Source organism: Myodes glareolus, chromosome X, assembly GCF_982192425.1.
Source record: "Myodes glareolus chromosome X, mMyoGla1.1, whole genome shotgun sequence".
Lineage (NCBI taxonomy): Eukaryota > Metazoa > Chordata > Mammalia > Rodentia > Cricetidae > Myodes > Myodes glareolus.
In genome coordinates, this window is record NC_142053.1 from 123,312,958 (window position 1) to 123,338,779 (window position 25,822).

The 25,822-nt window shown below is 45.3% G+C and overlaps 1 protein-coding gene across 1 annotated transcript; it reads right to left on the reverse strand.

The window, feature by feature from the left end:
* On the reverse strand, window positions 1-25,822 carry Prkx (protein kinase cAMP-dependent X-linked catalytic subunit). Its single transcript, XM_048445504.3, has 9 exons — window positions 25,448-25,822; window positions 16,717-16,885; window positions 13,110-13,373; window positions 8,427-8,546; window positions 6,566-6,661; window positions 4,401-4,458; window positions 3,611-3,688; window positions 3,100-3,248; window positions 1-2,887 (listed from the first exon to the last, which is right to left on the reverse strand). The coding sequence occupies exons 1-8, from the start codon at window positions 25,611-25,613 to the stop codon at window positions 3,123-3,125; spliced, it is 1,077 nt and encodes a 358-aa protein (XP_048301461.1). The 5' UTR covers window positions 25,614-25,822; the 3' UTR covers window positions 1-2,887; window positions 3,100-3,122.

The following is a 25,822-nucleotide window of genomic DNA, read 5'->3' on the forward strand; positions in this document are numbered from 1 at the left end:
TTTCTTAACATACAAACTTTTATTAAACAAACCTGGACACAATAGTATTATTTTATAAATTAGACAGCAGAAAAATTTTCCTGGGGGCAAATATATATAGAAAGATATAGATAGATATATACACAAATCACAGTGATTTTTTAAATTGTGCAGCAGGATTAGAAAGTAAGATGAAAGACCAGGCTTTTTCATTCCAGGTGATAATTTCAGGCGAGCCAGCAAGTGCTCAGCAGCGAGGACACACCTGCACAGTGCACGCGACACCTGTTCCATCAGGAGGTCGAGTGGTGAGTCCCCACACTGGGAGAACTGAGGTTGCCAAGGGGGTTTGAGTCTGACCTGTGAGAACCAGGAGGGTTGGGGAGGCTCCTGCTCCCGCTCACTTTCCCTAAGTTACACAAATAAGGATGTCTATTACATAGCCAGATAGAGCACCCACACCCCCTTGGAAATGACAGTGTACGGTTGGATGCAAGGCTGTGAGGTTTGCAAGGCAGATTTGATGGGGACAAACAAGGATAGGGACACGGACACACACAAACAGATGGGGGAAACCAACTCATACAAAATCCTTGACTTTGCATCATAATTTTCAGGTGGTTTGCAGTGTGTGTGTGTGAAACAAGGATGACAAGTATCAGGCATTCATCAATGCTCCCTATGTAGCGTCATCAAAAACAACAACAACAACAACAACACACACACACACACACACACACACAAAACCCAGGAAATCAACACACCTCAAAATCTACAGCCAGACGTGATAGACCCTTTCTCCAGTTTTTCATCCCAACATAGAGCTCCACACAATGCTAAATCTTGCCTAGGGTTCACCGAGCAGCACAGTGGTGATTGACTGCTATGTTTTGATCCAATGTTGGGATATAAGCACAGCCCGAGGGTCCTGTGAACAGTATTTAGCCGTCAAATCACATTTTACAGTGTAACATGTGACAGCTAATTAGGTGAGGTGAGCACCATTCCACGGCACTTAGTACTTTATCGCTACTAAACACTAAAAAAACAACAACAACAAAAATTAGTCTTGATTGGAGAGCATGGGGATTTGCTTTTAAATTAGTAGTCGTTACTGATTATCTTACTTTTGTACTTGGTTCAAGTCAACCAACCATCAGAGAAATTTAAAATTCATTAATTGTCCCATTGCTTTAAGAGAAGGTGCTGGGTGCACAGTTCTCTTTAGACTCAGAGGTGGAAACAGGACATATTTCCCTTATCCATTTTCCTGGTTGCTTTTGCCCCAGCACCCCTTCCTAATTTTATTTCTTTTGCATGTTAACTATGTGGACTGCAGAGGACCTACGCTGGGTTTAAAACATGGACAGCGCAACACGAAATTGCCTGTATGTCCAGCTGTAGGGTCTCTGGAGTGCTCTGCTGGTCCCATATGTACTGAAGTCACATGCACACACATTAAGAATATTAAAATAAAAATTATGATTCATACGCACTATCTGATGTCACTACAATGACATCACATGGCATAATTTATAAGGGTATTTAATTTTATTTTTAGGATCAGCGGTCAAACTGTTAAATAAGAGCGCACAGTGGGTACATGTGCATATGTGTGATCTCCCCGTATATGTTTAGAATTAAGGCGATGTTTCCTATGCTAATTTATATTATTTCCTATTTAATATCAAATGAATACAGCACCTATGTGGGTCAGCGTGCCTATTCACAGGGCTTGATTATAATCTTGAGTTCTATCTCCTGTGTATGTTTGTTTGTGGTACATAACCCAGTTATTTTGCATACTGGAAAGGGCTGAGAAAGCTCACTGAAAATACAGCTCTGTACAAACGTTCATAAAAGTTCCCAGACCGGCAGGGCAGTGGTGGCGCACACCTTTAATCCCAGCACTTGGGAGGCAGAGGCAGGTGGATCTCGTGAGTTTGAGGCCAGCCTAGTCTACAGAGCTAGTTCCAGAACAGCTAGGCCCATTAAACAGAGAAACTCTTGTCTCGAAAAAAAAAAAAAAAGTTACCGGCCTGGAACCTGAGTTTTTACGGATGAACTAGGCTGGGAGAACAGGATTGAGTTTGGTGGGAAGAAAATGTCATTTACAACAGAGGAGGGAGTTGAGGGGTGGATCCTTAAAGTTCCCTTTTGGGAATGTGGATAAATTTGTATTATCATAAAAAGGCAATCTTTGCACCCAGGATGCCAAGTGGCTAATGCAGTATGCAAAGTTCTGGCTTAACTTTAGGAAAGGATATTTTACTGGAAACGTCTAAACTGGAAGATTGCAGAAAGCCACCTGTTTGTGCCATATTTGAAAGAGGGTCTGCAGGGCATGTGGCTTCCTGCCTTCCCAGTTTATAGTGACCAGTGAGAAACTAAACAAACAGTGACTAAATAAACAATGCACACAAATGACTGCAAAATGCATAGAAAAGCATTTTAAAAATGCATATATCGCACCCTTATTTTTTTTGCCTGTAGGGTGACAGATTTTTCGGAAAGCTTTGGAAAATAAACATGTCACAGGCATATCAAAGTATCAGTTTTGCACATTGTCTGTGCACATACACAGTGACAGCTAGAATTAAATGGGTCAAATTTAAACTTACAAAATTCAGTAGCAAAACAACAACAACTAACTCCACAGCACAAACACAAGACTCAGAAAGAAGGAAAAAAAATCTACAATTTAACAGGGTTTATAAACTTCCCAACAGGCAGGTTTCCAGTTTTGAAATGAGGCTGGGTCCTGAGGGCAATGATCCCATTAGCCTCGAATGGGTAGTGGATACATATACCGAATCCTTCTAGTTTTTCAGGAAAAAAAAAACAAAAAACAAAGTCAAGCAACAAAAATGGTTCTGGTCCTCGGCACTGTGTGGAATTCTTCATGCTCCTAGTAAAGAAAAAAGAAAGGGGGGCAGTTAAGTGATTGGCACCATCTACTACTAACTGACCTGTCAATCACTGTAAAAAATCCTGCAGACTGGCTAACTCACCATCCTCAGCTGCACAGAGTGTTATTTTCTTTGACCACATGGTTAAGTTCAAGGCTATCCTTGGCTATATGACAGCGTACCTTAAAATTCAGAAATACGAAAGTTTCACCTTGCAGATGTGGGGTCCCATCCTCAGAAATTTTTGAACGTTTCCAGTTCTTTGTCAGATACAGGAGGGGTCTTGTCCCACTCACTCTCTGGATAAGTCTCAAAGTTGGAGATGTCGCCATCACCCGATAACTTGGGCACAATGGGTGGCTAAGGGTCACACAAAATAAATAAGGGAAGCACCATTAGGCAGAAATGTGAGGAAGTCGAACACTTTTGTTGATTGACAGTAATGTTTGCATGGCTCACGGGGAATGGTAACACCAGGCAGCTGAGTGGGGCCATGCAGTGCCTGTCACTCAGAATGTAAATTTTACAAGGAGGAGCTGCAGGCACCCTGGTATTGTAGTCACATGGTGTACATAAACAAACACATATACATGTAGACAATCACTAAATAAGTCTCTGCTAAATTAATTTTTAAGACTGAGACACAGCAGTGGGAGCTTGGTGGACGGTTAGGCTAGGATATGGAGGGGTTCATTTAGTTTAAAGGTGTATGATAGTCCTACCTTGAGTTTCCTCTGTGGCACTGACTCCCACTCCACACCCCGGAACCATCGGTGCCGCTTGATGTCTTCTACCCCGTTCTTGAGAATAAACATATACAGTAAAAAGCATTAGAAAAACATCGTGTGTGTGTGTGTGTGTGTGAGGTAGCATTTGTAAAATCTCTCTCCAATAAAGCAGCTTAAAAAAATAAGTGGCCAGATGTGGTGGCATATGCCTTTAATTCCAGCACTCTGGGAAGGAAGGCAGGGGGATGCCTGTAAAGTTTGAGGTCAGTCTAGTCTACATAGAGAGTTCCAGGACAGTGAGACTACTTGGGGAAACCCCCACCTCAAAAACAAACAAATAAGAAAAAACAAACAAATGAATAATAAAACTCTAACAAAGAATAATAAGTCAGCCATGAGAAGTGTTGCAAGCCTGTCATCCCTGCTCTGGGAGGTAGAGGTAGATGGGTCACAAGTCCAAGGTGATTCTCAGCTACATAGTTTACGTGTAGCCTGGGCTACATGAAAACAGCAAAATGGGTCGGAGAGATGGCTACTTTTGCACAGAACCCAGGTTTGGTTTGTAGCACCCACACGGTGACAGACAACCTATAACTGCAGCAGCAGGGAACCAGGTGTGTTCTGCCCACCATGGCCGGTGATATATCCAGGTAGTATATACATAGAATTAATAAAAACAAACAAACAAACCACAAAAATAATGAACACTGAGCATGGTCTGGAACACCCTGAACAGATGATGTTACTATCAGTGTGCAAACTGGAACATTCTGGCATGACTCACCTTCATGCTGCCCAGGCGCCGGGTCCTGTCTACCACCAGCAACTTCTTGATCAGGTCCCTGCATGAGCAGAGCAGACTCCACTTAGATATGGAAAATGCCAGAATCAACACAGGCACCAACCTTACCTGCACCCGCACAGTGTGTCCAGAAGGAAAGCATTTGCAGGGGGCAGGGTGGGTAGGCTGCTTGCATCCTGGGCTCCCACCCCTAACACTGACCTTCAACCCCTGACCTCTGGCTTCTGCCTTTTACATGCCAGAGCTACAGATGTGTGTACCATTTACACAGTGAGGGACGAAGGCCAGGCTTCGGGGCATGTCAACAGAGGCACCAGCACGACTCACTGAGTGACACTCTACCCAGTAGTCACAAGCACTCTGACTACTGGGCTACAAGTACTCTACGCAATGTTCAATTATCAAGTACTCAAATGGTAGAAAATTGGTACAAAATCTCTACTGATTGAAGTATAAGCACTCTCCCCACTGAACAACCAGCACCCAGACAACTCTGCCGATAAGTACTCTGAACTACAAGCACTCCACCCACTAAGCCACAAGCCATCCATCCAGGGAATTTGCCTGCAATCCTTTAGCACTTATCTATCCCAGCACTATTTCCTCCTGTGTAACTGACAAGGTGGCTTTGCAGGCCCACACCTGTGTTCGTTTCACAGGTCTGTCTAGGGAGACCGAGTTTGCAGCCCAAGCACACCTGCTAAAGTCCCAAACACCAGCCACTCTGCTGTGTCTTTATTGTGGATAAAAGACAAGAGAATGCAAAGGACAGTGAGGTACGGTAAATCAAAGACTTGGAGAAATTAAGGCAGGGTGGAGACAGGATGCTCTGTGTGTGTGTGTGTGTGTGTGTGTGTGTTTGTGTGCATGCACATGCACACAAATATCCTGCAATCCATAGCACCTCTAATAATATCCAAGAGGGACTGTAGTTCAGTGGAAAGGGTGGCTGTAACACAACGGGCAGAGAGCTTGCAGTTAAATTGGATGAGGGTTTGTCGCTCAGTGGGCAGAATGCTTATTTCTCAGTTGGTTGAGTGCTTCTACTCAGTAAGTACAGTGCTCACTCGGTCCTGAGTTCCATCTGCTGCATCACATAGTGCCATACGGGTGGCACAAATCTGTCTGTCACCCTGCCTTTGGGAGGCTAAAAGAGGAGGATCAGAAGTTCTGGACTATGTGGACCCTTCTTCCTAACTAAATGAAAAAAAACAAACAATTGGAGATGAAGGCTCATTCTGGTTAGAAAATGCTCAAATTTAACCACATTCAAATCAAGGAAAGTTAAAGGTATTTATATATTTTTTAATCCTTTTTTCTTTTCCACTAATTTTGCCATAGTCTTCAAGAAATGCATAGTCAGTATGAATACTGAGCAAATGTTTTTTAAGCAACATGCTGACCTTGTATATAAGAATTCTTTATGATGAATGCAATTTCAGAAAGAGAAAGAAATTGAAGAAAAATGAACACTTGTGGAGCCACAGAGGTTTGCCTTTCTAGCTCAACTAATAAACCAATCTCAGCAAAATATACCATACATGTGTATAAAATTTTCAAAACATTAACAAAAATACCATATTTACACATTGGCATGATCATGAAGAAAAGCCTGGGACCCCAGCATCTCCTTCAAGGGCCTATCTCCAATAACGTGACTTCTTCCCACTAAGCCCCTCTTTTCTTAGTGGTTCAAAAAAGGAGTTTCAAAACTTAAAGTTAAAAAGTTAATAAATAGGCCAGGTACAGTGTTGCACACTTTTCATTTCAGAACTCAGGAGGCCAATATCTATGAGATCAAGGCTAGCCTCATCTACACAGCAGTACCAGGACAGCTAGGGCTACAAAATAGGACCATTTCTCAACTCTAAATTAAATGGATGGATGGATGGATGGATTGATGGACAGAGTGATCGCTTATACAATTGGCTCCAAATCTGCATTAATTTCAACACATTCTATCCCAAAAGGAATGAGGTATATAACAGGTCTTTCAAATATTATATTTCAGTAAAATGAAAGGTTTTCCCTTCCTGGTAGGAAAAGTGGTTGACATATGTAATGAATCAGTGTGTGCTTGCAGCATTATTTCACAAAGCGCTGAAAATAAACAGAGGGAGAGGGCAGGAAATCGCAAGTGCACTTACTTAGAGGTGAAATCCAAATGTCTGGGGAAATCTATTTTGCACGCAAGAATTTTCTGGTAAATCCCAAATGGGTTGTCATCAAAAAATGGGGGAAACCTGTTGCAGAGAGAAGTGTGTATTTTTAGCAGAATTAAATACAGAATTATGTCTACTTTGTGCCAATTATTTTTGCTTAATGGAGGCAAAAAAATAATTTGTGTCAGATGGCTCCACTGCTTGACAAACTGGCAACATGGCCATGTGAAGACAGATGGAAAGCAGATGCTCTCAGGAGGCAGTGTAGCCGCAGGAAGACAGGGAAAGCATGGAGGGTCCTGATGACCCCTCAAGGGGCCTCTGTTGATGACTTCATCCCCAGTAGGGGGTAGAACTGACAGTTATAAACCTTTGAGAGGTGGGGCTTAATAGAAGAAAGTTAGGTTATTGGAGATGTGCCCTTCAAAATATATTGGGACCCCAGGCTCTTCTTCACAATCACTACGACATGAAAAAAAATTTATATTCGTTATAAAGCATTTCCTTGTGTGTGTATTTTATGAATTATGTTATATATTATACATTTTGTAGATATAAATAAATGTGGTTTATATGTATAAATTTCAAAGAAACTATATTTCATATATTATTTACACACAGAGACAATATGTACAAATTTTCCAGAACACATCATTGGGACCCATTTGCACATAGGGTCTTTACCTAGAGAATGAGTGACAGATTTTGACATGAGTCCATCCTGGGTAAGGATGACTCTAAATGTAGTAACAGTAACCTCAAGACTGAACAGATACAGAGCCACAGGAGAAGGCATGTGGAGATGGGATTGATGAGGCCACAAAAGCCAAGCACACCTGGAGCCTCTAGGAGCTGGAAGAGTGAATGGATGCGGTAGATGAGTGGGTGGGTGAGTGGATGGATGAGTTGAGGAATGCATGACTGGTGGGTGGGTGGATGGATGAGTGGGTAATGGGTGGATGGCTAGATGGATGAATGGATAAGTGAGTGGATGGATGGACAGATGAATGGATTGGTGGGCTGATGTATGAACAGATAGTTGGATGGGTATATGTATGTATGTATGGGTGGGTGTATGAATGGGTGGGTGGGTAGGTGGATGCTCCTTCTTAACAAATCTCATACTATTTTAGTAAAATCCTCCTGCAAACTGTTTTTTTTAATACTTGGGTTTGATACACAAAGGATAAACTTTCCTTTATCTAGGCACCAGAGAAAAGCCCATGGTGCTGAGATAACTGTCACTTCCCCAGCAGGAGTCATGACTCTAGGTCTACACAGGTGAACATTGTCATGGTATTGGCCTCCAATTCTTCCAGCTACACCTAGATCTGTGGACATCTTGGTTTCTATGTTTATACAATTTTCTCAGGTGTATACTAAACTTGAAAGATAACAGTGACCCTCAGGAATGACCAACCTTCCAGGCAAGTGGGAGACAAACAAAGCCCATAACTCCCACATTCTATGCATTGCCAAGAAAGGAAATTTAGGGTGGTGAAAAAAACACAGCACAACCTTGCCTTCCTCATCTGCTCTTCTATCATGACTATGCTGTCTGACTGGTGTCATTTGCTCACTGTGGGTACTGCTCAGCCTCATGTGTCATTCCACAAATAAGATGGATGTTACACATAGGGAACTATGAATGTCTATGAAAATTTAAATTCTTGTTTAAGGAAACTAAATACTGGGTTTTTAGAAAACTAAATACCCTCCAAATCTTAACAGTGCAGTAAGTGTGTCCATGTGCCAAGTGTCAGAAAGGAGATTCAAGGTACTGTGTAGGGTGGTGTGAAGGAGACACCATGTGTGTCCGGTTGCATTTGTCAGGGGGGTCACTCACCCAGACAGCATCTCGAATATAAGGATGCCCAGTGCCCACCAGTCCACGGCTCTCCCATGGCCTTTGCTCTGAATGACTTCTGGGGCGAGGTATTCTGGTGTCCCACAGAGGGTCCATGTCCTATGGGGGATGACAGAAGCAGAATCCATGAAATTTGGAAGGTGCCATAACATATGGTTGATGAAGATCAAGTTGCAAGTATGGTCACCATGCAGAAAACTGATGTGTGGCCACATAAATTGAATATTCCTAACTGAAAGAAACCAAGATGCTCCCAAATCTAAACCTTTCTGAACACACACTGATGTGGCAAGTCTAAGATTTCATGATATGAAAGTATTTGAGGTACAAGCCATATTCACTGTGGGCAGACCCATTTTCTACACAGGGAGATGCTGTGTTAACTTAACTGTCAACTGACATAACCCAGAATCCCCTGGGAAGGGTTTCAGGAAATGATTTCCCACATCCGACTGGCATGTTGGCCTAGGTACATGAACCTGTTCCATAAAGCCAAGGAAATCCAAACTTTTGGGTGTTCAGCTGGTAAAGTCACACAAGCCTAAGATCAAGCCAAATAAGAAATAGGAGAGAACGGACTGTAAAAGGCTGTCCCGTGATTTCCACACCTTCATCGTGACAGATATGTGCTCCAACATTCAGCATACACACAATAATGATGATGATGATGATAATATAAACACTCCTGAATCTAAGCTCTTTTCCTAGTTTGAAGTCCTGGCTGGCCTCAAACTTGCCTACTTCTATGGTTGGCACAGACCACCACACCCAGCTGCCTCATATATAACATAAACTGACCCTGTAGTGACATGTTCTTCACTGAATGTCTTCCTTGCATTAACTTACACATAATTTAATTAATGGACTCATGATCATTTTCTGGCCCCTGCTAGTACTGTGCTCACATAAACATACACACAGATACACATAATTAAACAAACAAACAAAATTGAAAGTAGTAGAAAGCATACTAGGGAAGGAGAGAGTGGGAGGTGATGGGCAAATCAATATGCAGAATCAATAAGCAGTATTAATCATCTTTAACATTAGCGATGGGGCTGGAGAGAAGACTCAGAGGTTAAGAGCACTGGCTGCTCTTCCAGAGGACCTGAGTTCAATTCCCAGCAATCACATGGTGGTTCACAACCATCTGTAATGAGATCTGGTGCCCTTTTCTGGTGTGAAGGGTTAATACAGGCAGAATACTGTATACATAATAAATAAATATAAAAAAATAAAGACGTTAGTTTCAACCTACACATTCTTTTAAAAAAATAGTGATGGGACTAGGAATGTGGCTCAGTTGGCAGAGGACATGCCTGGTGTGCAGTAGGCTCTGGGTTCAATTTCCAGCATGGCATAAAAAGATGTGGTGGCGGAGGCAGGAGCATCAGGACTTCTGAGTGTTTGTTTATTTTGAGACAACATTTCTCTATGTAACAGACCTGGCTATCTTGGAACTCACTTGTGTAGACCAGGCCAGTCTCAGCCTCACAGAGATCCACCTGCTTCTGCCTCTTGAATGCTGGGATCAAAGGTGTGTGCCACCATAACTAGCCTTAATTTATATTTAAAAACAGTCAATTGGTATAGAAAACAGCTGCTGACAACTGCAAACTGTAGAACATATAAGAAAATTGATTGTTCCTTTTTTCAAAAGAAAGATTCAACTAAAAAAGAAATTAAGCTATATAAGGTTTAATAAATGCCATGTGGTCAAACTCTAAAATGAAATATTATTCAGCCATGAAAAGGATGGTAAGTCTGAAGGTGGCACTACACAGATAAAGAGGCCACTGCATAAGTTGGACATGCAAAGGAAAAAATATTGTTGTGTGTGTGAAGTGTGTGGGCCAGGAAGATGCAGAGAGGTACAATGTACACCAATGGGTTGTGAGGGGCGAATGAAGGGAGTGTGGAGAGGTTCATGTTTACACATAATGAAAATGTCCTGGAGCTGGAGCCATGGCAAAGTGGACAGAGCTTTGGCATAGCATGCTTGAAACCCTAGGCAGATGCTCACTGGGTCAAAGCACTTTTGTCAAGCCTGACAACCTGAGTTCAACTCCTGGGACTCACAGGGAGGCAGGAGGGCACTAACTCTTGCAAACTGTCCTCTCACCTATGCACCATGGCACATTTCCCCATCCAAAATAAATAAATGTAATAAATCATTTTTTAAAAAGTGGGCTTGAGCTGGGCAGTGGTGGTACACAATTTTAATCCCAGCACTCGGGAGGCAGAGGCAGGTGGCTCTCTGTGAGTTTGAGGCCAGCCTGGTCTACAGAACAAGTTCCAGGGCAGGCTCTAAAAGTTACAGAGAAATCCTGTCTAGAAAAAAAAGCGGACTTGAGAGATGGCTCAGTGAATAAGAGTACTTGTTCTTGTGGGGACCTGAATATGATCCCCAGCATCCCACATGGTGGTGGTACAACCACCTGTAACTCCAGTTGCAGGGGACTTGCATAAGTCACAGCACAAGGACTTTCTGAAAAAGACTCTAGTGGCTCAGGAAGGTTGGCAGCAGGAGGGCACAACACTAAAAACCTCTGTGCAGTGAACCAGACAGAGCAGGGAATAGATGGGGAGAAAAGTCCTGCAAGTGAAATGTATGGAAGGGACTCAGGCCCAGAATCTGTAAATAACAGATTCAGACCTGGTGCAAGGGATTGTGCGGTTCAACTCAGACGCCTATGCAAGGATGGAACTACAGGTCTGTGAGTAGAGTGCCAACAGCTTTGTGGGTGGGAAGCATGTAGCTGAATGGGTAGAGCGCTTGCCTAGCAGACACAGCACCCAGGTTCTATTCCCGCAGAAACAGGACGTGGAGATGCTCACCTGTGTCTCAGCGTTCCGGAGGTCAAGGCACAAGGATAAGGAGTTCACGGTCATCCTCCTCGGCTGCCTGGTGAGTGCCAGCCCAGTTTGGGCAGCACACACACCCTTTGCCTTCCACCCCTCCCCAATGGAATATACTGGGAGCCAGTCAGTCACTGGCTCCTGTGTGCTTCTGGGCCTATTAACTTAGATTTCGATCCTTGTAGCCTGACTCAGTTAGAACAAGATCAGTGAAGATAGAGCACAGTAGCTGATGAGGCCACAGGTAACTGGACCTGAGACAGCTCCACTTACGGGGCTGAAAGCTGAGTCTTTCTGTGTGTGCCCCAGGCTGGAGGTTTGCATGCCTTAGGTGGAAATTTCTACAGCCTTGGGCCTGACTTCTTCTACAGTCTTGAAACTCTCTGCATACAATCATTTTTTTTTGCAAAATGCCCCATGGCTGTCTGGTTGGTCAAGGGTATTTAGCATACTCTGCTAGTATTGGGACCACAGAGAATCTGTCCCCAGCACAGAGATACCCTGCTGAGGCTGCAAAGTGCCTGATTCCCTCAATGTGAAGCCTCCCCCCACCATGGCTTAACAGGAATGTGACACCATCTTCATTATCTACGAGAAGCTCTCTTAGCCCTGAACAAAGGACCCTAAGGAAAGAGTTCTATAAATAGAAAACACTAAGATGGAGGCTGGAGAGGTGGCTCAGCCTTAAGGGGGCTGGCTGCTCTTGCAGAGAACCTGGGTTCAGTACCCAGCACCCACATAACTGCATGACTGCACGTGTAACTTCAGTTCTAGGGAATCCAATGCCCTCTTATGGCCTCTGTGGGTAACACATGTGCATGTACGTGTGTGTGTGTGTGTGTGTGTGCGCGCGCACGTGTGTGCACACACACATTCACTCAATTACTCACTCACTCATACAATACATCTTGAGGCAAAAAATGCATTAAAAATTGAACTGCCCCCTAGCGGTGCTGGTACACGCCTTTAATCCCAGCACTTGGGAGGCAGAGGCAGGCAGATATCTGTGAGCTCAAGGCCAGCCTGGTCTACAAGGTAAATTCCAGGACAGCCAGAGATGTTACACAGAGAAACTGTCTTGAAAAACAACAACAAAAATGGAACTAACATGTTACCTAGCTATAGCATCCCTGAACATATGCTTGTGTGTCTAAAATCTACATGTATGTGTGTATATATATGCATATATACATGCATGTAAACACATAAACTGCACAAATGTACATGTAATATAACTATCTATTTAAATATATTTGCATATGCACATATATTCAAATATAAAGTTATTCACACATGGACATTATTTCAATTTTCCAGAGCAAAATTCAACCACTTTGATAACAGAATGATTTTCTCCTTTGCTCACAACCTGGAGGGACACCCCCACTCCCAAAGTTGTACACTGGGTGTGGAGTGCTCCCCACAGACTCAGGTATTTTAACATTTGGTGTCCAGCAGGGGGTGGGCTCAGGGCTTGAGAACCCTGCCTTACTTCCTATTTTCTCTTCCTGTATGTGGCTGCAATGTGAGCAGCTGCCCTCTATACATGGTCCTATTGGCACATGATCCCATGATGGAACCAGGTACCAACTAACATAAACCCATTCTTCCTTAAACTGCTTTTTTAGGAGTGTTTAACAACATTAGTAGGAAAATAATAGAATACCCAATTAGATAGCTGGAGGGAGGGGTATATCATACCAGAGCCTACCGTGCATCTTCTGCTCATGTCTGTTCACCCACCTAAATCGAACCTTCAATTGTCGATCAACCTCTCATGACCCTGTGATTGTTCCCACTCACCTATCCACCAGCTTCTTTGAGAAGCCAAAGTCAGTGAGTTTGATGTGCCCTTCCCGATCTAGAAGGATGTTTTCAGGCTTTAGGTCCCTGTACACAATCTCCTTGGAGTGCAGGTACTCGATGGCACACACGATCTCTGTGGAGTAGAAGATTGCAGCTACTGAGGAGAAGCGGCCACGGTTCCTCAGGTAAGTGAACAGCTCACCACCAGGCACAAACTCCATCAGCATGTACAGGAAGCGGTTGTCATGGCCAGTCCAGAACCTGCAAGATGCAACAGAGTGCATGATGGATGTTGAAGTGGGTGCTGAGATGTAGATGCAGATGGATGTTGGTGATTGATTGACACTGATGGCAAGATGTGTGTGTAGACTCTAGATATACAGAGGTAGATGTTCCCGTTAATATACTGGTGTATATAGATACTAACACGTGTCTATATGCAGATATCAAAGTATAAATACAGATATAAAGATAAATACACAAACAGGTGCAAACATATGTATGTGCCCTGGTTAGCTTTAACTGTCAACGGCACAGCAAAGAATTTCCAATATCAGACTGGCCTGTGGGCATGTCTGTGAGGAGGGTCTTCATTCAATTGATTGATGAATGAAGATCATGCCATGCCCACTGTAGGTGACACCATTCCCTAGCTGGGGGAAGATGTGTTGTCACCTTTGACACAGCCTGGAGTCACCTAGGTAGGGTCTTAGTGAGACACTTCCCACATCAGACTGGCCTGTGGGTGTCTGCAAGCTGTGTCAGAGTTGATGACTGACACAGGAGAACTTGCTCACTGTGGAGAGGGCTTCTTGTGCTGGATGAAAACTTTCTGCTTCTGGTTCCTGCTCTGCCTTACCTCCAAGATGGGGGAGGGGGTACGGTGAGGGAGAAGTGAAAACCAAGTTAACCCTTAGCTACTCTCAGTCCCTTTGGGTCACTGTTTTATTACAGCAACAGAGTCAAAGCTGGACAGTAAGTAATGAGGATGTTTGATTAAGATGCCCGATGTTGGTTCACTTAATGGTAAGGATGTGCGTAGATGGACTGTGGTTGCAGGTTGATGTTAGGATGTCTCAGATTGCTATGTGAGGACAATCTGAGGGTGAAGTTTGCAGGCAAAGTAGGTGCTAAGCCAATGTTGCCCTAGGTGGGACCTTCACCAACACACTGATCTTAACCAAAACTATGTATGTATGTATATAAATATGCATATGTGTGTATATGTATGTATGTATCTATCTACCTCTCTTCTATTTACCAATCATCTATTATCTAGCTATTTAACCTATCCATCCAACCATCCATCACTTGTCTACCATCTATCATCCATCCATTATCCATCCATCATTTATCTTTAGCTATCATCTATATCATCTCTCTCTCTCTCCCCCCCTCCCCCAAGTAACTCTCATCCAACTACCACAAGGTTTTCATCCAAAAACATCACTGCTTTCCATGCACACAAAGCAATGTCTACAGATCCCTCTCTGACTATAATCCCCTAGGATAGGAGGCTCCTCCAAACACCTGCTGTATTGTGTCCGGAGACACTTAGCCTTTCAGAGTTTACAGTTCAGACCTCTCCAAAAATTCACTCTACTCAAGACTTCATTCCTGGTTAGAACTCTGTGTGTATATCCCTCTGACATAAAAAGAATGGTTGCACAAGATGAGGGATCATGGTCTCCATCCAGAGCACACACTGTGCCAAGTGACAGCACACTCTCGTCCTACCTAGGGAATGGTGTCATCTGCAGTGGGCAGATCCCTACACCAGTAATCAATTAGAACACTCCCATAGACATGCCCACAAGCTGATCTGAAATGGAAATTTCCTCAGTGAGACCTTTCTGGGTTGTGTCAGTTGACAGTTGAAACAGGACATTTTCCCTGTACTTTGGGAATGGTGCCACCCACAGTGGGCTAAGTCTAATACCGACTCTTACTAAAACCATTTGCAAATAAGCCCAGATCCCTGCAGCAATACAAACTGAGAGTCCCATCAGCTGTTTGAAGCCATTCCCACTATGCATCTTATGTCTGTTCAAGACAAACAGACTATTCCACGTTCACAGACAACACACACAAGCAGGATGATGACCCTGAGCAGCATGCACATCATCCTTGGAAGTTCAAAGGCCCAACTAAGTTGTGTTCCCACAGCTGGGCAGATAACACGGCATGCTCTGCCATGTTGTGAGTACTCCAAGTCCCTGTAACACTAAGTGAACTTTAACCTAGTTCTTAACCTGCCTGTTGAGTCCTATGAATGCAAAATATATAAAAGCAAGAAGAGAAAAGATTCCTATAAAGAATGTGTAGTCACACAGTAGTGGGTGGAGATGTCTAGTCTGACTTAAGCACTCAGGATTCATTCCTCCAGAATTTCTGTGTTAAAAGTCTGCACACCCAAGACCTTGGGACAGGACTGTGTGTGGAACTGGGTCTTTATGGGGAAACTGAGGTAGAATGATTTCTCTGGGATAGATTTGACTTAACAGGACCGAGTCCTCATAAGAAAAGGGACTGGGACAGATACAGAGGGATGAGCCTTAGTTGGTGTTTTCACCAAGAGGAACCCATTTTGGCTAATATTTAAGTCCATATATAATTTAAGGTCCTTGTGTTTTAAATTTTTAAGAAATACTTGTCTGTATTTTATTTATATCTGTGGGTTTAAGTGTGTGTGTGTACTTGCTGAGTTCCAGGTCAGCAGGAGACTTTGTCTCAAACTCTTAGTGTGAACTAAGTAACAAAGGCAGATGTAATCCTCTGTGGATATCACACACACACACACACACACACACACACACGCACATATGTATAAAATATATTTTACATAAATGTGTATAAGAAACAAAAAAGGGTTTTAACATTGATAAAAATCACCAGTTGAGTTTTAGATGAAAATTATGAATGAATAATTAGGTTACTCTGTCATCTTGACTAGATGCTATAATAAAAGATCCAGGTCTTTGACTTCTACAGGGGCATCATATTGAAGAAGAGATTGATATCAGCATCACGGGCCCTATTCAGGTCACACAAAAGGAGTTGTTATAAAAATTCATGGGCTGAGGCTAGAGGGATGAATCAGAGGTTAAGCACACTTGCTGCTCCTGTGGAGGATGCAAGTTTGCATCCCAGCACCTGGCTGGGCAGTACACAACCACCCAAAACTACAGTTCTAAGGGGATAAAGCACCCTCTTCTGGCCTCTGTGAGTACGATTTGGATGTGCACAGTCATGCACAATTAAGAAGAAATCAAGACAAAACCTGGTAGCATCTCCTACCTCATACCTCTGAGCTACAAGCACTCTATTAGGTGAGGGCAAGCACTCTTCCCACTGAGCTACAAGCATTATATTAGCTGAGCTGCAAGCACTCTATCCTCTGGACAACAAACTCTCTCCCTGCTGAGCTACACGCAATCAATCAACTGGACTACAAGTGCTCTACCCACTGAGCGACAAGTTCTCTATCAGTACACTGCAAGCACTCTACCCACTGAGCTACAGCCAGCACCTCCCTGACAATGCCCCCTTGAGAGAATAACCTTGAGGAAGTGGGGAGCTGAGAAGGAAGGAGCCAGGAACTCACAGATGGACGAGGAAGGGATGGTTGATTTCCTTCAGGACTGCCTTCTCATTCTGCACATGCTGCTCCTGCTTCAGGCGGATGACATCCGGGATGCTCATAATCTTCAAGGCATAGTACCGCCTGCCTGTCTTCTCCTTCACCAGGTTCACGCGGCCAAATGTTCCGGTGCCTTGAGGAAGACAAAGCAGCCAGTCAAATCTCCCCTGGATCAGGAAAAGCATACATATCTGAGAAATTGACACCATACTGACATGGGACCTGAAAGCTGGACACAGGGAGAGAAACTTGTGCAGTGAGGACTTTATGTATATGTTTTCACACACAACTGTCAATCAAGCAGCCAGAGAAATGGCTCTGAGGGTAAAGGGCTTGCCTTGCAAACCTGATAACCTGAGATCAAATCTAGACACCCATGTAAGGCGGGGTGGGGGCAGTTTAAACCCACTCAACAACTTTCCTATGATGTCCACAAGGATGCAATAATATGCAACCACACATACATACAGTAATAATAATGACTAAAACTTAAAAAAAAACAATTGTTTGCTATATGCATTGGAGATTGGATTTCAAGTTGGCCATGATTTAAACACTGTTACGGGAAGAGCCCAGATACTAGACTTAGTGACTCCTAGCAGGGTACTTTTTTTTGTTTTTCAAGACAGAGTTTCTTTTTGTAGCCTTGGCTGTCTTGGGACTAGTTCTGTTGAGCAGAACTGACCTCAAACTCACAGAAATCCACCTGCCTCTATCTCCCGAGTGCTGTGATTAAAGGCCTGTGCTACCACCACCTGGCCTGGTGGGGTAATTTTTAACCCTAGCTCTCTCTAGTTACCACCTCTTCTGCGGTCCTCCACCTCTATCACCTCCCTCGTTTCCTCCTATTCCTCCAGTTCCTCCTGGAGCTTCTGCTCCTCTTGAATCTCTCTACTCTTCCTGCACTTTCTTCCTCCACCCACCCCTCAGCTGCCTCTGCTCTTTTATCTCCTCATTTTTCCCTCTCCTAACAGCATTTGCCCCCTCCCAATTCTTCCTTTCATCTTTCTCCATCCTCACCTCTAACTACGCCCCTTTTGTTCCTTTCCTTTCCAGCTCCATATCCATCTCATCCTCTCTCTCCTCTCATTCCTTCTTTTCCATTTCACTCTATGTTCTAAACCATCCACCCCCATTCCCGATTTATTCATCCATCCATCCATCCATCCGTCCATCCATCCATCCATCCATCCACCTACCCACCCACACTCCCACATCCTGGCATTTTTTATAGACAGGGTTTCTTTGTGTACCCCTGGCTGTCCTGGAACTCACTCTGTAGACCAGGCTGGCCTCAAACTCAAGAGATCCGCCTGTCTCTGCCACCCAAATTCTGGGATTAAAGGTGTGTATCACCAATACCCAGCCCCCATCTCAACTTTTAAACATAGCTGCTTTGTGCAACATAACAGTGCTCACCCTTATAATGTAGTAAAGAAAAAGCAAAACTCACGGGATGGTGGTGGTGTACACCTTTAATCCCAGCACTTTAGAGGCAGAAGCAGGCAGATCTCTGTGAGTGCAAGGTCAGCCTGGTCTACAGAGAAAGTTCCAGAATAGTCAGGATAGTTACAGAAACAAACCCTATCCTCAACCCCCTGCTCCCAAAATAAAAGAAAAGAAAAGAAAGAAAAGAAAAAGCAAACCTCATAAAGTCCCAATCTTTGCAAACATGCAGGATGTTCCACACAGCAAGCTAGAGCTAGGCATAGGACCAAGAAAGACACCCACTCATCCACAGCTAGACAGTGGGCTGAATAGCCCAACGACCACGAGAACCATGTTCAGCACCAAAGTTGTATTAAAGGAGAAAAAGGCATGCTTTGTCATGCCCAGCCTCAAAAGCACTTCTTTTTACTTCTACTATCTTAGCTTACAATAAATTAATTAGGATATAAAGTGGATCTCTGTAGCTTTGTTATTTAGAAAAGGATGCCAACCAATCAGGAGACACCTGTCACAGAACACACAGGACTGGAGGAGGCACACAGAGTCACAAGTGACCCTGAGTAGGAAGTCAGGACTGGCCTAGAGTGGATCAGATGGGAAAAGTGGGTGGGAGTATTTACAGACATTTTTACAGAGAGGATTGGGGTAAGCATGCTGAAAATGTTCTTAGAATAACCTCAGCAGGGACTGCCCCAGGCTATCCCTGAATATGGGGCTCACTGAAGTGGGGGGGTCACTGAGGTGGGAAATCCCACCCTGAATGTGGGCATCACCATTCCTTCGTTGGGGTTCCTGGATTAAAGGAGGAGGAGAAAGACCTGAGCCCCGGTGGTCACCTCTCTCTGCTCCTGACATTCATACTCCTGTTTCCAGTCTGGGACACAATAATCCTTTCTCCCTTAAATTCTGATTATCAAGCATTTTGTCACAGCAATGAGAAAAGCAAGTGCTGCGACACCAGAAACCTGTGAGTACTTCTGATTGGTGGGGGGCACATCACTTTTGTGTCTAAAATACACTGTGTGAGCAGAGCCTGACAGATGCACTGCGATGTGCAGTCCACGGGATGGCTTCTGCGTCAGATGACTGCCGACCTGTTTCCTTCACACTTGTGCTTGCGGCTTGTGGGTACAGAGGCAGCTGGTGGTGTTGATTACACAGAGCAGGGGAGCTGCAGAGGCAAAGCAGCTGAGAAACCTAACACCATGGAAAAGCACAGTGCAACAGAGTGCCAACTGCCAGAAGCTGCCAGAACAAAGAACCAGAAAGTACCCGAAACTCCCAGGGCAAGGTGCTGTTTACTGCCTAGTGGGAGAAACTTAGCTCATCAGGGACGTGTCATTGAAGGGGGCACTGGGACGTCAGTATCCTCTTCTCTATGTTTCCTGACCACTATGTAGTGAGCACCTCTGCTCTACCACATGCTCCCATGATGCTCTGTGTCACCACAGGTCCAAAGCAATGGAGTCATGGACAGACACCTTTGAGACCAAGAGCTAACACATCTTTATAATTTTATTATGTCAGGGATTTTTTGCCACAACAATGGAAAGCTAGCTAATACACATTCCACACCAATTTTCAAAGTCTGTAGAAGGAACTGTGCTGTCACTGGACCCAGTTATCTGACCCTATACAACCTCCACCCCTAATCCCTTGGTTGTAAACTACCAACATACCCACAATCACTCAAATGCACGTTGTTATCTGCCCATCCCAGTGAATGTCCCAGTGTTCCTATGTGATGCAAAAATCACTCCATCTTCGCTGTTTAAGCCCCAGTCATTAACACCAGTCACTCTAGCACAGTCCCTCGACCTGTAAAGTGACTCCCAGGTCACAGGGGCAGCAAGGTAACAAACATCACCACCCAAATTAATTGTACACCATTTTATAGCCCTTACAGACTCCAAGATTGTCCTCTACGCCACAAGGATGAGTGGCCTCCTCAATTAAAAAAATGACTACCTCAGAGTAGGAAGATGCTGCCCACGCCCTGAGCACACTCTACAAATGGTAGTCAAGTGCCCCATCCATGAATACCTGGAACCTTCCAAAAGTAATTCTCTCTATGACTGGCATGGGGGAGGGATGAATTTTTATGTAATAGGCTCCCAGGATAGCGGACACAGATGTTATATGAAAGTGGCCCAGATGCCCAGAACTGGGTATCAGTAACCAATGGGGTACAAATAGGGACAATCCCAGTAGGCTGTACAGAGGGATGCAGGTTCTTTCTCTTTTCTCCATCATATTGGAATATGGCAATTTTTGTCCCAGGTCAATATAGCACATGTGTTTAAAGAGGTGGGCGGTATGGATGGGGGTACAGCTCAGTGCTGGAGTACATGCCTGGCACAAATGAGTCCTCTGGCCACATCCCCAGCACCTAGCACAATAATAAGAACAATAATAATGATGATAATAATACTAATAAGATTTTCTCTTGGGCTGGGTGTGTAACTCAGCGGAGTGCTTGCCTAGCATACACAAGGTCCTAGGTTCCATCCCTCAAAAATAATAATAAAAAAATTTCCCCACATTCCATTCCTAGCCTCACAAAAGGAAAATAAACAGAAGACTGGACTGGAAGTACAGCCCAGAACGTTCCTGGAGGAGCCAAGTGTCGGATATGTCAATGCAACAGAGTGCATTGATGTCATTAGCACTGATGGCCTCCCATAAGAAGAGCCAATCTACTAAGCCACAAGTACGCTTCCCACAGAGTTAAAAGCACTTTATCAACTGAGTTACACCCTCAAGCTCAGGAGAAAATCTTTTTTAAATAAAGGAAGTGTGATGACCTGATGGCTATTTCAGACAGGAAATAAAACTGAAAGTAAGATATTTGGTGTAGCACACATGAAGCCCTGGGCTCAATCTCCAGCTTTGCATAAACTTGGCCTGGTGAGGTAGGCTTTAATCCTAGCACTTCTGAGGTGGGGACAGAAGGATTAACAGTGGTTTGAGGACACCCTGGACTATACAGTGAGTTCCAGGAAAGACTGAGCTACAGGGGGACAATTAGGAAGGAAAGGGAGAGGAGGGAGGAGGGATTGTCTTAGTGTAAATGAGATTCTATATTCAATGCCCAGTACTTTAAAAATAAAATAAAATGAAAATTTGATTGAATACAGAGAAAGCCTCAGTAAGTACAACTTCTCCAGATAATGAAGGTACTGTCCTAAGAGTGTGGTTAGACTCAGCGTAGAGTGCCCAGGCTGTAGGGGAGACTGAAGCAAGAAGCACTGGCCTGTGTGACTGACGTTGTGAAAGGTTCTTGCTTTCCTCCTTCTGGGTGGCATCCCAGTCTGGCCCCAGCCCTAGAACAAAATCATCCTGAAACTCACTCTAGAACCACCTTTACAGTGATACATGACAAGTGCCTCTGAGAGATGGTCAACAGAGTGTCACTTTTGGTGATTTGAGACGAGGATGCCAGTGGCTGAGGAGATGGACAGACACACAGCCAAGGGTTGAGGATACCTTATGTCCTAGGAGAGTGTTGAGGAGTAAACAGTCAGGAAAAGGAATCTGAAAGAATAAATCAAGTCAGTGAACAATTCAAAATGCCTGCCAAGAGGTGGGATTCGAGATGGTGCATGTAGGTTATTTAAGACGAAGCAGGTCGGGAAAATTCAAGATGATGAAGGTAGGTTCAGTTAAGATAGTACAGGGTGGGTGGCTTTCACGAAGATACACATAGGTTCAAGTCAAAATGGCACAGGGTTGGTGGACTCCAAGATGGCACATATAGGGTCAAGCCAAAATGGCGGAGGTTGGGTGAGATTTAAGATGGCGGAGGGTGGGCAGAGTTCAAGATGATGCACATAGGGTTAAACCAAAATGGCACAGGTTGGTGGAATTTAAGATGGCACAGAGCGAGTGGGTTCACCTGTTGTTCTCCCAACAAACACAGGAGTGTAAGGTGTAAGTGCATCAGCCCCACTACTCACAGGCCCCAGGGAGGACCCTTCCTATCCAGTTCAGCTCCTGGGTGCTTCAGCCAGACATATCCCTCTATCCCATGATCCTTCACTCTCCATCAGGGGCAGATGCTTGGCTTGAATGACAATGAGCCCCACCCCTATAAACCACAAGGAATTAGAAGGTGGCACTCAGGGACTTGGTGATGTGGCAAGGGGCTTTGTGCAGTGTGCCTGTCTTGAGAAACTTTGCAAAGAGAACAGCCCGATGGGTGAACAGTCAGTCTCCCTTTCCTGTTTAGGATGGGACTGCTCTAAAAAAAGCCGGAGGCCTTCTAGGTACAATGTGGGTAAGTATATATTTACATATCCATGAATGTTATGCAAATCTCACATCTTACTCCTCTAGTGCTAACCAGGCACGTGACAGTGAGGCTGGGACTTGTGAAGGGTACGGCATAAAGGACACAGGCGCATGACACAGCTGCTCTTATTGCATCCACAGGCATGAATGCTTGTGACTGACAGTATTGACTGATTGGTGATTGACTGAATGAGTTTCTGAATGATATTTTTCCTTTTTAAGCATTTTGGGTCCCCACCCGTGTCCAAGCACCTCCCGCCTCAATGGAATGACCCAAAGTGTCTCCTAGATGGTTCTAAGTATGGATTACTGTCACTATGGACTACCAGGTGCCTAGCCCCCTCAACAATTCCTCTCTAGTGTATAATAAGGTGCTAGCCTGTTGGTGATCTGAAAGACAGCTAGCTATGACCATACATCTAAGTAGACTCCTACCCAGACAGAGCTCCTGCCCTAGCAGTACTGAGGATTTAACACCAAGTTTCAGATTTAATACCAGCTTTCATAAAGCCAGCCAGGAAGGTGTTGAACAGTAAACTGAGGCACAGGTGACAGCTCAGAACACAAGGCATCACAGCCGAGTCCAGGGAAACGAGTGCAGAAGTCCAGCCAAGCAGAGGGGGACTGTTCCGCAAATTTAGATCCACTGAGATCCTCTGAGCTGCAAGCACTCTGCCCGCTGAGCAATAGGCAGTCTACCCACTGAGTCACAAGCACTCACCCACGTAGCTATACTACTCTACCCACTGAATGGAAGCACTGTATCAACTGAGCTACTCTACCCACGAAGCTATAAATACGCTGTCCAATGAATCACACAAACCTTATCTGCAGAACCACAGGCAGTCTTCCCATTGGGCTGTAAGCACTATTCCAACTAAGCTACAAGCACTGTACTCAGGGAGTCACATCCTTGGTCTGGAATGAAATGAATTTCAGGTAGGAGGCAATATCATCAATATTTATTTTCTGGAGAATGCAGAGTAGGGTGTGTGCTGGGGACTGACTGGGGATGCAGGAGTCACCTGGTGAGCTCTAGAGTACTCTTGTGAGCATGGGGGTGGCTCCCTGTGGATTTGGGTGGTGTATACTTGTAGGCACCTGCAGTTCCAGGCCAGTCTAGTCTACACAGCAAGCACCAGGACAGGCAGGGCTACACATGAAAGCTCTGTCTCAAACACCCATAAAACATCATGTTTGTCATAGTCACGGCCTAAACATATATGAGGCCTCAATGATGAGAGTTCTTGTAGCTCAGTTAAGTATGTGTATATAAAATAAAAGGCTGAATGGGAAGAGGGAAAGCTAACATGTGCACACACCCAGGTCCTTCTAGAGGATTTGGAGGGAACAAGCTCACAGCAGAGAAAGGTTGTAGGATTCAGGATGTGACACGACCCAGGGAGGCTCCCAAAATGCCCAATGGGGTCCAATGGGAGACCCAGTGGGCCTGATAGAGGGCTTAGTAGGTGAAGGGGCTTGCTGCCAAACCCAAGGATTTGAGTTCAATACCCTGGACCGACTTGGTGGAAGGCAGAATAACAGATGCCTGTAAATTGATCCCTGACCCCCACACTGGTGCTGTTTGCCCTCTCCCCCACCCTGCCCACACTGAATAAGTGAATTTAAAAAGTAACAAAAAAGCCAGGAGTGGTGGTACACGAATTTAATCCTAACACTTGGGAAGCGGGATCATCTCTAGGAGTTCAAAGCCAGCCTGGTTCACACAGTAAGTTCCAGGACAGCCAGGCCTACGTAGAGAGTCCTTGTCTCCAAAAAAGAAGACAGAAAGAAAAGGGTGGAGAACCAGTTGAAGTGCTGAGTGTCAGTGAGTCCCTATGGTCCCAGCACTGGGAAAGCTAAGACAAGAGGATTGCCTGAAGTCTCCAGTGGGCTTGGGCTATGCAGTGACTTTCAGGTCAGGCAATATCTCAAAAACAAGGGCGGGGGCTCGGTTCGCAGCACCTTATAACCAATCTGCTGTGGAGTAGGATCGCAATTTCAGCACCTAGAAAGGATTGGTAGGGGAATGTGCACTTTAAGGTCATCTTGGGCTACACAGTAACAGGAAGGTTAACCAGGGCTACATCATCATAAGTAAAAGACATTCACCGGGGCTCTGTTTCCTTCAAAAGTCAATCAAAAGCCGGTTCCCTCCAAGCTGGAACCTGGATTGAACTCGGGTCACAAGCTTCTTTACCCACCAAGCCATCTCTCCAGCCCGGTTCAGAGGTGTTAACCCTCCCTCAACCCCGACTTGACTCCCTCAACCCAGGCGCTGAACCTCTTCTAACATGGAGAAGTCTCCAGAATCTCTGCCAAGCAGAGGACGCCAATCCCTCCCTCCGTCCCTCCTCCAGGAACACTTTCCTAAAAATCAACACACTGGGCGCAACTGTCCTAGCGACCGAGGTCTTCGAGATGCCCCAGACGGACTTGAGAAGCCGCTGCCCACGATACCTCGCGTGATCCCAGCCCTCTCATAGCATCCCGGCCCGTGAAGAAAGCCACCGACTTCTCCAGTAACCTGCAGGGTCACGGGGAGACCAAACTAGGAGCCACTAAAGAAAAACCGAGACCCAGGCACACAGGGGATGCGGGGAAAACATCGGCAAAACTGTCCCTGAAGGGTCCCCCGGGGGTCACGCATCCCTCCAAACTCCACCAGGTGTCCACACTAGAGAGGCTGGATTCGACCCCGAGGCATCCTAGGGCCCAAACGGGTGCGCAAGCGCCAGAGAGGCCGGGCGTGGTGTCCCCGGGGTGACTGACACCCCAGCAGGGAGCCACCGAGTCCCCAAGGTGAAGTCACCCTCCTTAACGCTCTGTGACGTAGGGCCGTTCCGTTTCCGGAGACCGTGTACTGAAATATGTGGGAAATAAAAGCCCCAGGGTCGCAGGGGACCCTTGTGTGACCACCTACGGGCCGCGTCTCGACACGCGAGTTCTCACTCACCCACTGTGGCTACGGTGTCCCAGTTTTGTAGCGCGTGTCCAGCTTTGTGCGGAGACGACGTCCTGGTCGGGGGGTCCCCAGCTGGCGCCGAGACCTTGACATCCTTGGTGTTGTCTCGGGTCGCAGGATCCTTTTCGGTCCCCGCGGCCCCCGCGGGCGGCTCCATGGGGCGGAGGACGCACCGTGCGACCGGGGCGCAAAGGCAGCCTCGGCATCAGCAGAGGCAAAGCACACGCGTCCCGGCTCCCACAGCCCTAAAGACAATGGAAGCGTACGCAGTGGGGCTCAGAGCGGCGGGAACCCGCCGGACGCGCGTGGGGTCCGCGGGACAGACGCCTATGGCAACGCTCTACATTCCAGGCGGAAGCCGGCTGG